The 12,167-nt window shown below is 43.9% G+C and overlaps 1 protein-coding gene across 1 annotated transcript in view; it reads left to right on the top strand.

Annotated features, from left to right (window-relative positions):
• The first annotated feature begins 343 nt into the window (after positions 1-343).
• Positions 344-12,167, top strand: part of SLC18A2 (solute carrier family 18 member A2) — a 138,165-nt gene continuing 126,341 nt past the window's right edge. The window contains exons 1-2 of the mRNA XM_030204747.1: positions 344-420; positions 516-650. Of these exons, the coding sequence (XP_030060607.1) occupies positions 530-650 (121 nt within the window). The 5' untranslated portion in view covers positions 344-420; positions 516-529. The remainder of the gene's footprint in view (positions 421-515; positions 651-12,167) is intronic.

The following is a 12,167-nucleotide window of genomic DNA, read 5'->3' as shown; positions in this document are numbered from 1 at the left end:
TTAACATCAGTTCTATTGGCTCAATGGGATGAGTCTTCCTGCTCTTAGTGTATTTCTCCATTTTATATATATGTTTTTGTTACTTTACTTAAAAAAAATTAATAAAAAAGATTTGAACTAAAAAACAAAAAAAATGAAGGGAGTTTGCTCTTGGCTGCCTTGCAGGTCCATGGAGAGCGATTAGGAAGAAGAGGCTGGGCTGGGGGGGGGGGGGGGGGACAGCAGCAGCCCCCCTCCCTTCCCCATTTCCTCTTACTTGCAGGCTGGGCAGAGGAAGATAAAGATCGGGCGTGACGTCAGAGAGCAAGTGGGGAGCGTGGGGGTGGGGCGGGGAGGGTGGCGGCAGAGGCGCAGCAGCAGCCCAGCGGTGCGCATCTGGAGCAGCGGCTGAGCTCCTCTCTTTCCGTCTCCCGGAGTGGGGTCAGTGGCTGGGGGGTGAGGCTTTAGGGCACTGCTTTTCTTGCCAGGATTTGAGATGCTCATGTCCTCCTGCCCTCTCTTTTTCCTCTCTGCAGATTGAGCCTGGACCATGTCCCTGACAGACTTCAGCCTCCTCCGATGGCTCAGGGACGGCAGACAGTCCCGCAAATTCATCCTGCTCATCGTCTTCATCGCTCTGCTGCTGGACAACATGCTTCTCACTGTAGTAGGTGAGTGACCCCCTTGTCTTTTGCCCGCTTCCTTCAGCCACTGACTGACCCAGGGGACCAGCAGCCCCTAAAGGGTTCAGCCCGAGATCCGGTCTGATACTCACTGCTTTAAGTTTTCCTTAAGACTAGGGGAGTAAACCAGAGCCGCAGAAACTCAGTCGGACCAACACCCCATCTGGTTGGAAAAGACGCGCATTTTTATTCATAACTAAAATTCCTCTCTCCGGCGTGGGCTCCTTTCTAGGATTAGCTCAAGAAATATGAGGCACTAGACGGGAAAGCACTGAGCGGTTAAAAATATGGATGGACGTGTATCTGCTGTGTTTGTACTCACTTTACATCAAATATTAGCTAAGGAAGGAGCCTCGCGGTAATATTAGCAACAGACCCGAGTATCCGCATTCAATCTCCGCTTAAAGTTCAGATTTAGACGTATTTACAAAGAGTAAGGTAGCCGTGCTAAAAGTGGCTCGGTATAATGATTCTCCAGCGAAAGATCATCCCTTGGGTCAAGGGCTCCATCCCCCGGTTTCCTTCCATTGCTCAGATTAAATTGAAGCTACCACAGATAAAGGGGGAATCTAATCTCCGAAAACGTGTTCTGTACAATATTTGGTCATAGCCACTGGGTTCAGCTGGACGAATCAAAGCAAATTTGTGGAAAGAGTTGACAAATAATCTGATGCCTAGGCTGATAGGATGCTCCAGAAATCATCATATTTCTGTGCTAGCATCATTTTATGTGACATAGTACTACTGCGTGAGTGGTCCCTATCCTTAAGAGCTTACAATGGAAATGGGAACAGAGAAAGGGGATGGGATTAGATAGACTGATTTTCTGTGGTTACAATCAAAGCACTTTCCATATTCTTTACAGGTACTTGGGGGGAAATAGAGGGTTAAGTGACTTGCCCAGACCTTCAGTGGGCATCAAACTGATTTCAGGGGCAGAATAAAGCCAGCTTCTATACTTCACCCACCTTTTGGATCTTGTCAGACGGTGTGGGGCAGGGATGACCTCCGCCTTGGTTCCCTTCTGGCAAATCTTAATTTATACAGCTGGCCAAACTGTGTTTTCTCGTCCCAGTGAAAGTGCAATGGGAAGCAGCTGCATGTGTACTTCAAGCTGTGTGATCACACAAGGTGTATAAATATTTATTCATGCTGCAGGTTACAAAGCTGCAGTTTCATTGGGATAAACCAACAAGGCTGATGTGTACAGATGGCTAATAAGCATTTGAAGACACTGAATGTATGGGTTAGGACAGGTCCTTCTGCAAGCAGTGTGTTGTGGTGTTATTTCACTAAGAAATAAGTGTGTGGGGGGGGGAGGGGGGGAGGAACCAGCCTTGATTTATTCTAGCACAGATGGAGTAAATAGATCAGTTTGCAGTGTTTACCAGTTTGTCACAGGGATTTTATTGTTATTTATATGTTTGGGGATTACCTGATTTTAAGGAAACTCCAGCTGATTTAACAATAATAAGGGTGGAGATTGCCAGTCACAAATGTTTTTTAAGTTAATAAATATAAGAATAAGGTACAACACAAAACATCTAAGCTTGAAAAAGTGATTTTTGTAAATTTTGCTAGGTGGTCCTTCCTAAAACTCTCTTTACAAAGACTAAAGTGCACGTCCTGGGACATATGGAAGAGTAGCCTAGTGGTTAGTGCAGTAGACTTTGATCCTGGGGAACTGGGTTTGATTCCCGCTGCAGCTCCTTGTGACTCTGGGCAAGTCACTTAACCCTCCATTGCCCCTGGTACAAAATAAGTACCTGAATATATGTAAACCGCTTTCAATGTAGTTGCAAAAACCTCAGAAAGGTGGTATATCAAGTCCCATTTCCCTTCCCTTCCCTATTTTCTGAATAACACAGTTCTAAACCATTCACTGCTTCAAAGGTCAAAGCAACAGTATTAAATTTAGCCAGCACCTCTATGGGAAGTCACTGGAAAGGTTGTAATATGGGTGACACCTGCTCTCTGGCTCCCAAGCCAACCACTAATTTGGCAGCTGTGTTTTGAATAAGTTGCAACCTTTTCAGCTGTTTCTGTGGGAGGCCAGTGGGGACGACCTTCAGCTTAGAAACCGCAAGAACTTGGGTCACTGTTCCAAAATCAGTTTCTAATAGGAACAGTAAGTTATCACTAAATCCTCGGCTGCCCAAAGGTAGACTAGACTACATGTTAATAATCTGCACGATTAGAATCAGTTTTTGAAAATAACATGATGCTATGAACACACTATTTTCCGTCCCATCCTTTTTGAGAGTTTTAAATTTTTCTTTTAATCATTTTTTTTTTTGTGACTGAGGGGTTGTACTTCAATTGAGTTTAGGATCAAGCTAGACTCCTAAATCCCAGATAATCTTGTTTGGAGGTAAATTTTCCCATATGGTATCACTTCAAAACCAGTTGGATGACCCCCTGTTTCCAAGCCAGATAAACCACTGAGAGCTTTAATCTCAGAGCAATTACCAGTCAGATCTTTTGCAAAGAAAGGTTTCTACTTGCTCTCACTTCCAATCAATTTCCTTTGATTGGGCAAAGCAAAGCCTAATGCAAAAAAACCTGCCTCCTGATAAACATTCCATTAAGGATATATAAACTCTCTCTGTATGTATGTATGTATAGATAGAATAGATTTATTTATTTGTGACATTTATATCCCACATTATCCCAAACAAGTTTGAGTTCAATGTGGCTTACAATAAACAGTATAGGATACATAACCAAGATTAATGCATAAGAAAGTAATTTGTTGTAAGAATCCAGTTTTACAATACAGTATCACAAACGTACCAAGAATAGTTATGGATGTTTAACATTTAGGCAATCTATTATGAATTAGAAATTGTACATGAAGCAAAGAGAAGGTTAATGGTAAATACAGTAGTAACCAATTCAGGTAATAATTATTTGAGATATGGTCGTTCTTTGTAAGGGTTTATTTGAATAGGAACGATTTGAGGATTTTGTGGAATCTAGTATATTCCTGTATATTTCTTATTTAGGTGGTAAGGAATTCCACCATTTGGTTCCTAGGTAAGTGAAGTCTGCAGAGTGGACAGTTTTGTAGATCACTTTTTTTGCAATTTGGGGGGGGGGGGATGTAGTCTGAGATAGTTTCTTGCCTCGTTATTTAGTGTTTCTTTGAGGTAAGTTTATTAATGGTATCATATAGTCTGGAGCTCTGCCATTTAGGATTTGAAAGATAAAGGTACAGAATTGAAGGTGATTCTCACTTTGATGGGAAGCCAGTGCAATTTGATTAGTAAAGGGGAGGCACTTTCAGAACGAGAGATTTTGTATATGAACCTGGATGTAGTGTTTTGAGCTGTTTGGAGTTTTAACAACAGGTATTTCTTACAGCCAGAATATATGACATTACAATAATCAAACTGGGATAATTTTTATTTATTTATTTATTGCATTTGTATCCCACATTTTCCCACCTCTTTGCAGGCTCAATGTGGCTTACAATACATCATGAATGGTGGACATATATTAGAAAATAGACATTTAGTGTAACAGAAGGATCTTGGGCAGCATGATGAAGAAAAAAACATGATAATAGTTTAACAAGCAAGTATTATAAGACAATTCAGAATATTTTTTTTATTACATTTGTACCCCGCGCGTTCCCACTCATGGCAGGCTCAATGCGACAGGCAATGGAGGGTTAAGTGACTTGCCCAGAGTCACAAGGAGCTGCCTGTGCCGGGAATCGAACTCAGTTCCTCAGTTCCCTAGGACCAAAGTCCACCACCCTAACCACTATGTGGAGGAGTAGAGTATATTCACATTGGTTGATCTTTGTGATAAGCCTTGTTAAAGAGATGTGTCTTCAGTAGTTTGCTGAAGTTCATTAGTTCGTAAATCGTTTTTAAGTTGCGGGGCAATGCGTTCCATAGCTGTGTGCTCAAGTAGGTAAAATTTGACACGTGCTTTACTTTGTATTTTAGACCTTTGCAGTTAGGGAAGTGTAGATTAAGGAATGTGCGGGATGATCTTTTGGCATTCCTGGGTGGTAAGTCTTCCAGGTCTGACATGTAGGCTGGTGCGTCTCCGTGAATGATTTTATGAACTATTTAATGATTGTACCAATAGTCTGAATGTTTGTGATAAGAAATAGGGTCTGATCCTTTTTAGTTTCTTTTTAATAATATTAATTTATTTACTTTATTTTATTTGTTTATGCATTCTGGTTATCCCATTGTTATCCAAAAACAGGTTTTGGTTCAAAGTGGCTTACAATTTACATTCAAGTTGAAAGTTACAGTAATGATTTACAATTTGGAAGCAGAAAGGAGGTTGATAGCTTATTTTCAGTTCTTTTCTGAACTGAAGATAGTTTGTGTTAATTGATAAAGGTTTATCATTTTTTAAAGATGAAATTAGTCCACACCCGAGGCTGAAATTTTGCAGGATTATGCAGTTGATATCCCGCTATTTTGTGGTATAAATAAGTCACATACCCCACTTTCGGTACCTTTTCGCTCAGTGAGTCACATGTTTTATTTATTGGGATTAATTAACCACATTTCTGAATAGATTCACCCAAGGCGGGGGGGGGGGGGGGGGGGGGAGGGGGTACAGCAGGAATAGTTTGACATGATACAATGCCAGAAATATACACATTTAACAGCACTGCAGAACAATCGTATAACTCAACGTGTAATTAAACTCTGGAATTCGTTGCCAGAGAATGTGGTAAAGGTAGTTAGCTTAGCGGAGTTTTAAAAAGGTTTGGATGGCTTCCTAAAGGAAAAGTCCATAGACCATTATTAAATGGACTTAGGGAAAATCCACTATTTCTGGGATAAGCAGTATAAAATGTTTTGTGCTTTTTTGGGATCTTGCCAGGTATTTGTGACCCGGATTGGCCACTGTTGGAAACAGGATGCTGGGCTTGATGGGCTTTTGGTCTTTCCCAGTATGGCAATACTTATATAAAAATAAACATAAATGTCAGCAGAATACGAATGACACAATAGATAGCATGGAACAATATGGAATTAGAAAAGGTACAGAGAAAGACGACGGAAATGATAAAGGGGATGGGATGACTTCCCTTTGAGGAAAGGCTGAAGTGACTAGGGATCTTCAGCTTGGAGAAAAGAAGGCTAAGGGGAGATATGATAGAAGTCTATAAAATAATGAGTGGAGTGGAATGAGTAGGCGTGAATCGCTTGTTTATCCAAAAATACTAGGACTAGGGGGCATGCGATGAAACTACAAAGTAGTAAATTTAAAATGAATCGGAGAACATTTTTCTTCACTCAGTGTGTAATTAAACTCTGTTGCCAGAGAATGTAGTAAAAGCAGTTAGCTTAGCGGGGTTTTAAAAAGGTTTGGATGACTTCCTAAAAGAAAAGTCCATAGACCATTATTAAAATGGACTTGGGGAAAATCCACTGCTTATTTGTAGGATAAGCAGCATAAAATGTATTGTACTGATTTGGGATCTTGCCAGGTACTTGTGACCTGTATTGGCCACTGTTGGAAACAGGATGCTGGACTTGATGGACCTTTGTTCTGTCCCAGTATGGCAATACTTATGCACTTATAACAGATATGATACTCATGATGTCACCACAATAAAAATGAAAAACCTTAATATACATTTACTCAAATACAATGATCTTACTGTTCGTACCAGGGCTGTGGATTTGGTACACCAAACTTTCGACTCCAACTCCTACACTGATATTAGGCTTTAAATTTGCTTATATTTACTAGTATCTTAGATCTAAGACAAAAAGATAGATATCTAAGTATAAAATTATAAATTTACCATATATTATAATGTAAGTTTTTATTTTGAAGCTGGTGTTGGAACTGGGCACATTTTTACGGACTCTGATTCCAACAAAAATTACTTCTGACTCCAACTCCACAGCCCTGATTCGTACAGTGCAATGAAACAGGAAACAGAGGGGACAAGCGCAATTGAAACCTATAGACAAAACAAGATGGATAGTGTAGTCATTAGGATAAATAGATGTGTAGCTAATTGAAGACCATATAGAATACATAGGGGATCATTTTCAAACCAAAAAAAATCATAACGTGGTAGATGGATGTTTTCCCCTCAAATACATCCAAGTTGTGATTTTTGACGCTCCAATTTTCAATGTTTTTCTCCACAGCTCATCCAGATTTCAAGGGGGCAGGTTTTGGGTGGGACCTGGACAGAACATAAGTAGGCAACAAAAGATAGATGTTTTTCTGTAGTAATGAAACAAAATGAAAATGTCTAGGGCCAAAATTAAGATATTTTTGGCTAGACCTGTTTCAAATCAATCACGAATCATCAACCAAAAGCTGCCCTAAATGACCACTAGAGGGATTAAGGCATAACCTTCGCAGACCCCCTCCCAGTCCCCTAAGATGTGACAGTGATAGTAGATACCAGGCTGTATGACAGCTTCAGATATGCTGGCCATTCTTGTTAGAGCAGCGGCAGATCCCAGGAGTAGCCTGGTGGTCAATACAGTGGACCGTAAAGAAGGGGACCCAGATCCATATTCTACTCTAACTGGCACACTTGTGGTGGAACGAGTGAGCTCTCCAAAAACTACTAAATACATACTGTATTATATATAGGTAACACCTGCAAGCTTGAGGACTATTGTGGTGTACAGTTATAAGTACATAAGTATTGCCATACTGGGAAAGACCAAAGGTCCATCGAGCTCAGCGTCCTGTTTCCAACAGTGGCCAATCCAGGTCACAAATACCTGGCAAGATCCCAGAGAAGCACAATACATTTTATACTGTTTATCCCAGAAACAGTGGATTTTCCCCAAGTCTATTTAATAACGGTCTATGGACTTTTCCTTTAGGAAGCCGTCCAAACCTTTTTTAAACTCCGCTAAGCTAACTGCCTTTACCACATTCTCTGGTACAGTAGGTTTTTCCTCTGCTCCTGGAGGGATCACCATATAATATAAGGGGGTTATTTGAGATGTGTACCTGGGACCTATTATGTGAAGTCTACTGCAGCGTGCACTAGGCTGCCCCACTGCTCTGCTGGGATGTCTGTGTGGCCCAGGGGTGTAGCCAGACCTCGGCGGGAGGGGGCACAGTTTAGTCTGCCGCCGACCCCCTGCCACTTTTGACCCCCCCCCCCCCCCGTCAGCTGTCGACCCTCCCCTGCCACTTTCGACTTCCCCTCCCGCTGCTGCCAGGTACCTTTGCTGGCGGGGGTCCCCAACCCCTGTCAATCAAAGTCTTCTTCAGTGCCGCTCTCTTAGGACGTCAGGAATCAGGACTCACAGAAACAGATCAGCAAATGTGTTGGAGCCCGGCGCTGAAGAAGACTTCGGCTGGCAGGGGTTGGGGACCCCCGCCAGCAAAGGTACCTGGTGGCAGTGGGGGAGGGTCGGCGGTGACAGGGGGTGTCCTAGGACATCAGGAGTCAGGACTCACAGAAACAGATCAGCGAACGCGCCGGAGAGCGGCACTGAAGAAGACTTCGGCTGCGGGGGTTGGGGACCCCTGCCAGGAAAAGTACCTGGCGGGGGAGGGTCAGCAGCGGCAGGGGGAGTCGAAAGTGGTGGGGGAGGGTCAGCAGTGGGGGGGGGGTTCGAAAGTAGAGGGGGCCAGGGCTAAATCTGTGGGGGCCATGCCCCCGTTGTCCCACCTAGCTACGTCCCTGGTGTGGCCAGTCTACTACAAATTCTGGCTCCCAGACCTCCGAACGGCTTATTTTTGTGTATTTTTCCATAGGACTTCTTTTTTTTTTTTTTTTTTTTAAATGGTACCAAGAAATAGATGCACTGAGCACAAAAAGCTAGATGTTTTTCAGCTTTGAAAATGGCTATGTTTTCCACTTGATGTTTGGCCGTTTTTAGCAAACTAGACATTTTATCGAAAATGCCCCTCGTAGTGTCTTTCAAAGTCTTCTATACTACGTTCACATTCTGATGTCTAAATTATAAGGGATGGGATTTGATATACCACCTTTCTGTGATTACGAAAGTGGTTTATATATTATACAGGTCCTTTTTTGTACCTGGGGCAATGGAGGGTTAAGCGAGTTGCCCAGGGTCACAAGGAGCTGCAGTGGGGAATTGAACCCACTTCCCCAGGTCACTGCACTAACCATTAGGTTACTCCTCCACAAACAATTAAAAAATAATTAAGGTAGAAATTTTTAGGTGATTAAAATACTTCCATCCTGCCAAGAATCTTTAATCCAACTCAGGGCTCAATTTAAGCTTTAGATGAAAGTCTTTGCAGCCCTTCCTGCTAGAATGAAGTTCTTTCCTTTTTCACTATTTTTTCTCCTACGGACAATATATGAGGTCCCTCCCCTACCCCCCCCCCCCTAAATTGCACAAACAGACGTGGACTTGTTTTGTGGACATATCTAGAAGTCATTGACAAGATCATCCTTAAAATGAATCCTATATCTTTGGAAGCAGATATCTTATTTGTGACCTGACCCCGGTGGCAAAAGAATTTGCATTTACTACTACTTAACATTTATAAAGCGCTACCTGGGTTATGCAGCGCTGTACGATTTAACATAGAAGGACAGTCTACTACTACTACTACTATTTAGCATTTCTATAGCGCTACAAGGCGTACGCAGCGCTGCACAAATATAGAAGAAAGACAGTCCCTGCTCAAAGAGCTTACAATCTAATAGACAAAAAATAAAGTAAGCAAATCAAGTCAATTAATGTGAACGGGAAGGAAGAGAGAGGGTAGGTGGAGGCGAGTGGTTACAAGTGGTTACGAGTCAAAAGCAATGTTAAAGAGGTGGGCTTTCAGTCTAGATTTAAAGGTGGCCAAGGATGGGGCAAGACGTAGGGGCTCAGGAAGTTTATTCCAGACGTAGGGTGCAGCGAGACAGAAGGCGCGAAGTCTGGAGTTGGCAGTAGTGGAGAAGGGAACAGATAAGAAGGATTTATCCATGGAGCGGAGTGCACGGGAAGGGGTGTAGGGAAGGACGAGTGTGGAGAGATACTGGGGAGCAGCAGAGTGAGTACATTTATAGGTTAGTAGAAGAAGTTTGAACAGGATGCGAAAACGGATAGGGAGCCAGTGAGGGGTCTTGAGGAGAGGGGTAGTATGAGTAAAGTGACCCTGGCGGAAGATGAGACGGGCAGCAGAGTTTTGAACCGACTGGAGAGGGGAGAGGTGACTAAGTGGGAGGCCAGCAAAAAGCAGAAGGAGCTTACAATCTAAAGGACAAAAAAGTGCAGTCAATCAAATTGGGGGCAGTCTAGATTTCCTGGATAGAGGTACAATGGTTAGGTGCCGAAGGCGACATTGAAGAGGTGGGCTTTGAGCAAGGATTTGAAGATGGGCAGGGAGGGGGCTTGGCGTATGGGCTCAGGGAGTTTCTGAAAAGACAAATCAATTTGACAGATAATAAAGGCACAATTGGGCTTTTTCCCCCTCCTTTCCGAGACATGATTTCAACCTAACAATCCCTTAGAAGCAATGAGACGGACCGTTAGCCGTACATCATTGATTTCACAATGAGTTCTGTCAGTTTTTGAAAAGCATTTCAACACTAATTTCAAAACGAATGTTCATTTCAGACAGTTCAGAGGTTTCAGCATGGTTTAGCTCCTGCCAGATTCTTTCCTCCTTGCACTTTTCATTTTGATTTCTTAAACTAATATATTTTGATTATGTTTATATTTAGTGGGTAATAGTCATTTGGGGGTGGGGGGGTGGGAGGAAGAAATACATTTGAGTGCCCTTCAATGTTTAACACCTCCTTTCTTAGGTTTGGGTTTTCTCCATTCTTACCGAAGTGGGGGTGGAGGAAGGGAGGTTCCGAGGATGACGCGGCCAGCAGCACCCCGATTTGCTGAGATAGTCCAACGTGTTCATGTTCACCACTAGCCATCTTTTGGAAATGAAATTAAACTCAGTACAAGAAAAGGAAAAGAAAAGCAAATGTCGGGAGCAGCCTAATGGTTATAGCGGCAGACTGAGAACCAAAGGACCCTTTCGTAAAGGTGCGCTGAAAAATGGCCTGCAGGTAGTGGAGAAGCGTAGAGTCGTTTTTCAGTGCACCTGTAAAAAAATGCCTTTTTAAAATTTTCGACGAAAATGGACGTGCGGCAGAACGAAAATTGCCGCACGTCCATTTTGGGTCTGAAAACCTTAACACCAGCCATTGACCTAGCGGTAAGGTCTCACTCAGTAACCGGGCGGCAATGGTCTACACGCGTAGAATGACGATTACCGCCTGCACACCAGAAAATAAAAATATTTTCCAGCGCGTCTAGCAGACACACGTCAAAAATGAAATTACCGCAAGGGCCACACGGTAGCCAAGTGGTAACTCAAAATTGACCTACGTGGCTTAGCAAAAGGGTCCCCAAGAGAGGAAGGGGCCAATTCCCAAGTCTGTAGCTCCTTACAGAGCTACCAAGCTATGCTGTTCCATGAGGAAGCTTTTGAGCCAGTCCTGGATTTTTAACATCCCCATCCCACACTGCTTTGGGAAGAAAGTTTAGAACCAGGACTAGCCAGAACCAGTGACGATCCTAGGTCAGCTGCCACCCGGGGCAGATCGCTGATGCGCCCCCCCCCCCCCCCCCCGGGTGCAGCACGACCCCCTCCCGGCACAATGACACCCCCCCGGGTGGACGCCGCTGAAGGGGTGCACAGAGCAGCCGCGCGCCTGTCGGCTCCGCTGGCTCCCTCTGCCCCGGAACAGGAAGTAACCTGTTCCAGGACAGAGGTAGCAGGGAACCAGTGAAGCCGACAGGCACGCTGCCACTCTCTGCACCCCTCCAGCGGCATGCACCCGGGGCGGACCACCCCCACCGCCCCACCCTTGGTACGCCACTGGCCAAAACGTCTCCCTCTTGGAACTGAGTAATTTGGCAGCTCTATTCTTGTGACCTTGAGCATGTCACTTAACCCTCTATTGCCTCAGATACAAACAGAGATTGTAAGTCCTCAGGAGACATAAAAACACCTATTGCACATGAACATAACTTCCTTTGAGCTATCACAGCAGTGGCGTAGCCACAGGTGGGCCTGGGTGGGCCGAGGCCCACCCAACAGTAGCACATGTTTAGTGGTAGCTGTTGGGGATCCCAAGCTCTGCCAACTGAAGACTTCCCCCTGAGGGTAACAAAAACGCTGCTCTCCATGATCCTGGCACCTGCGCATGTTCTGTTTTCAGCGCAAGCCTGCTGCAGACTGCCAAGGTGGAGAGAAGCATTTTCCCGCCAGCTTAGATATTTTTTTGGTGGTGGGGGAGAATACTTGGTGCCCACCTACTTCTTGCCTAGGCCCACCCAAAATCTGCTGTCTGGCTACGCCCCTCTATCACAGCAAAAGACGTGAGCTAGATTCAAAATCCCTCCCCCTACAATGTATCAGTTCCATAGGAAAACCACGTGTGCAGCACCATTGATAGAAAAGCAAAGACACATCTTTCTGTAGGTGTTTTTGGAAGTGCTATTTTACCCTGTTGTATCTACATGTACTAGAGTTGCATAGCAGAGATGCCAAGTTACCCAGCTCCAG

Source organism: Microcaecilia unicolor, chromosome 5 (genome assembly GCF_901765095.1).
Source record: "Microcaecilia unicolor chromosome 5, aMicUni1.1, whole genome shotgun sequence".
Lineage (NCBI taxonomy): Eukaryota > Metazoa > Chordata > Amphibia > Gymnophiona > Siphonopidae > Microcaecilia > Microcaecilia unicolor.
This window is presented reverse-complemented; position numbering and strand designations above follow the sequence as displayed.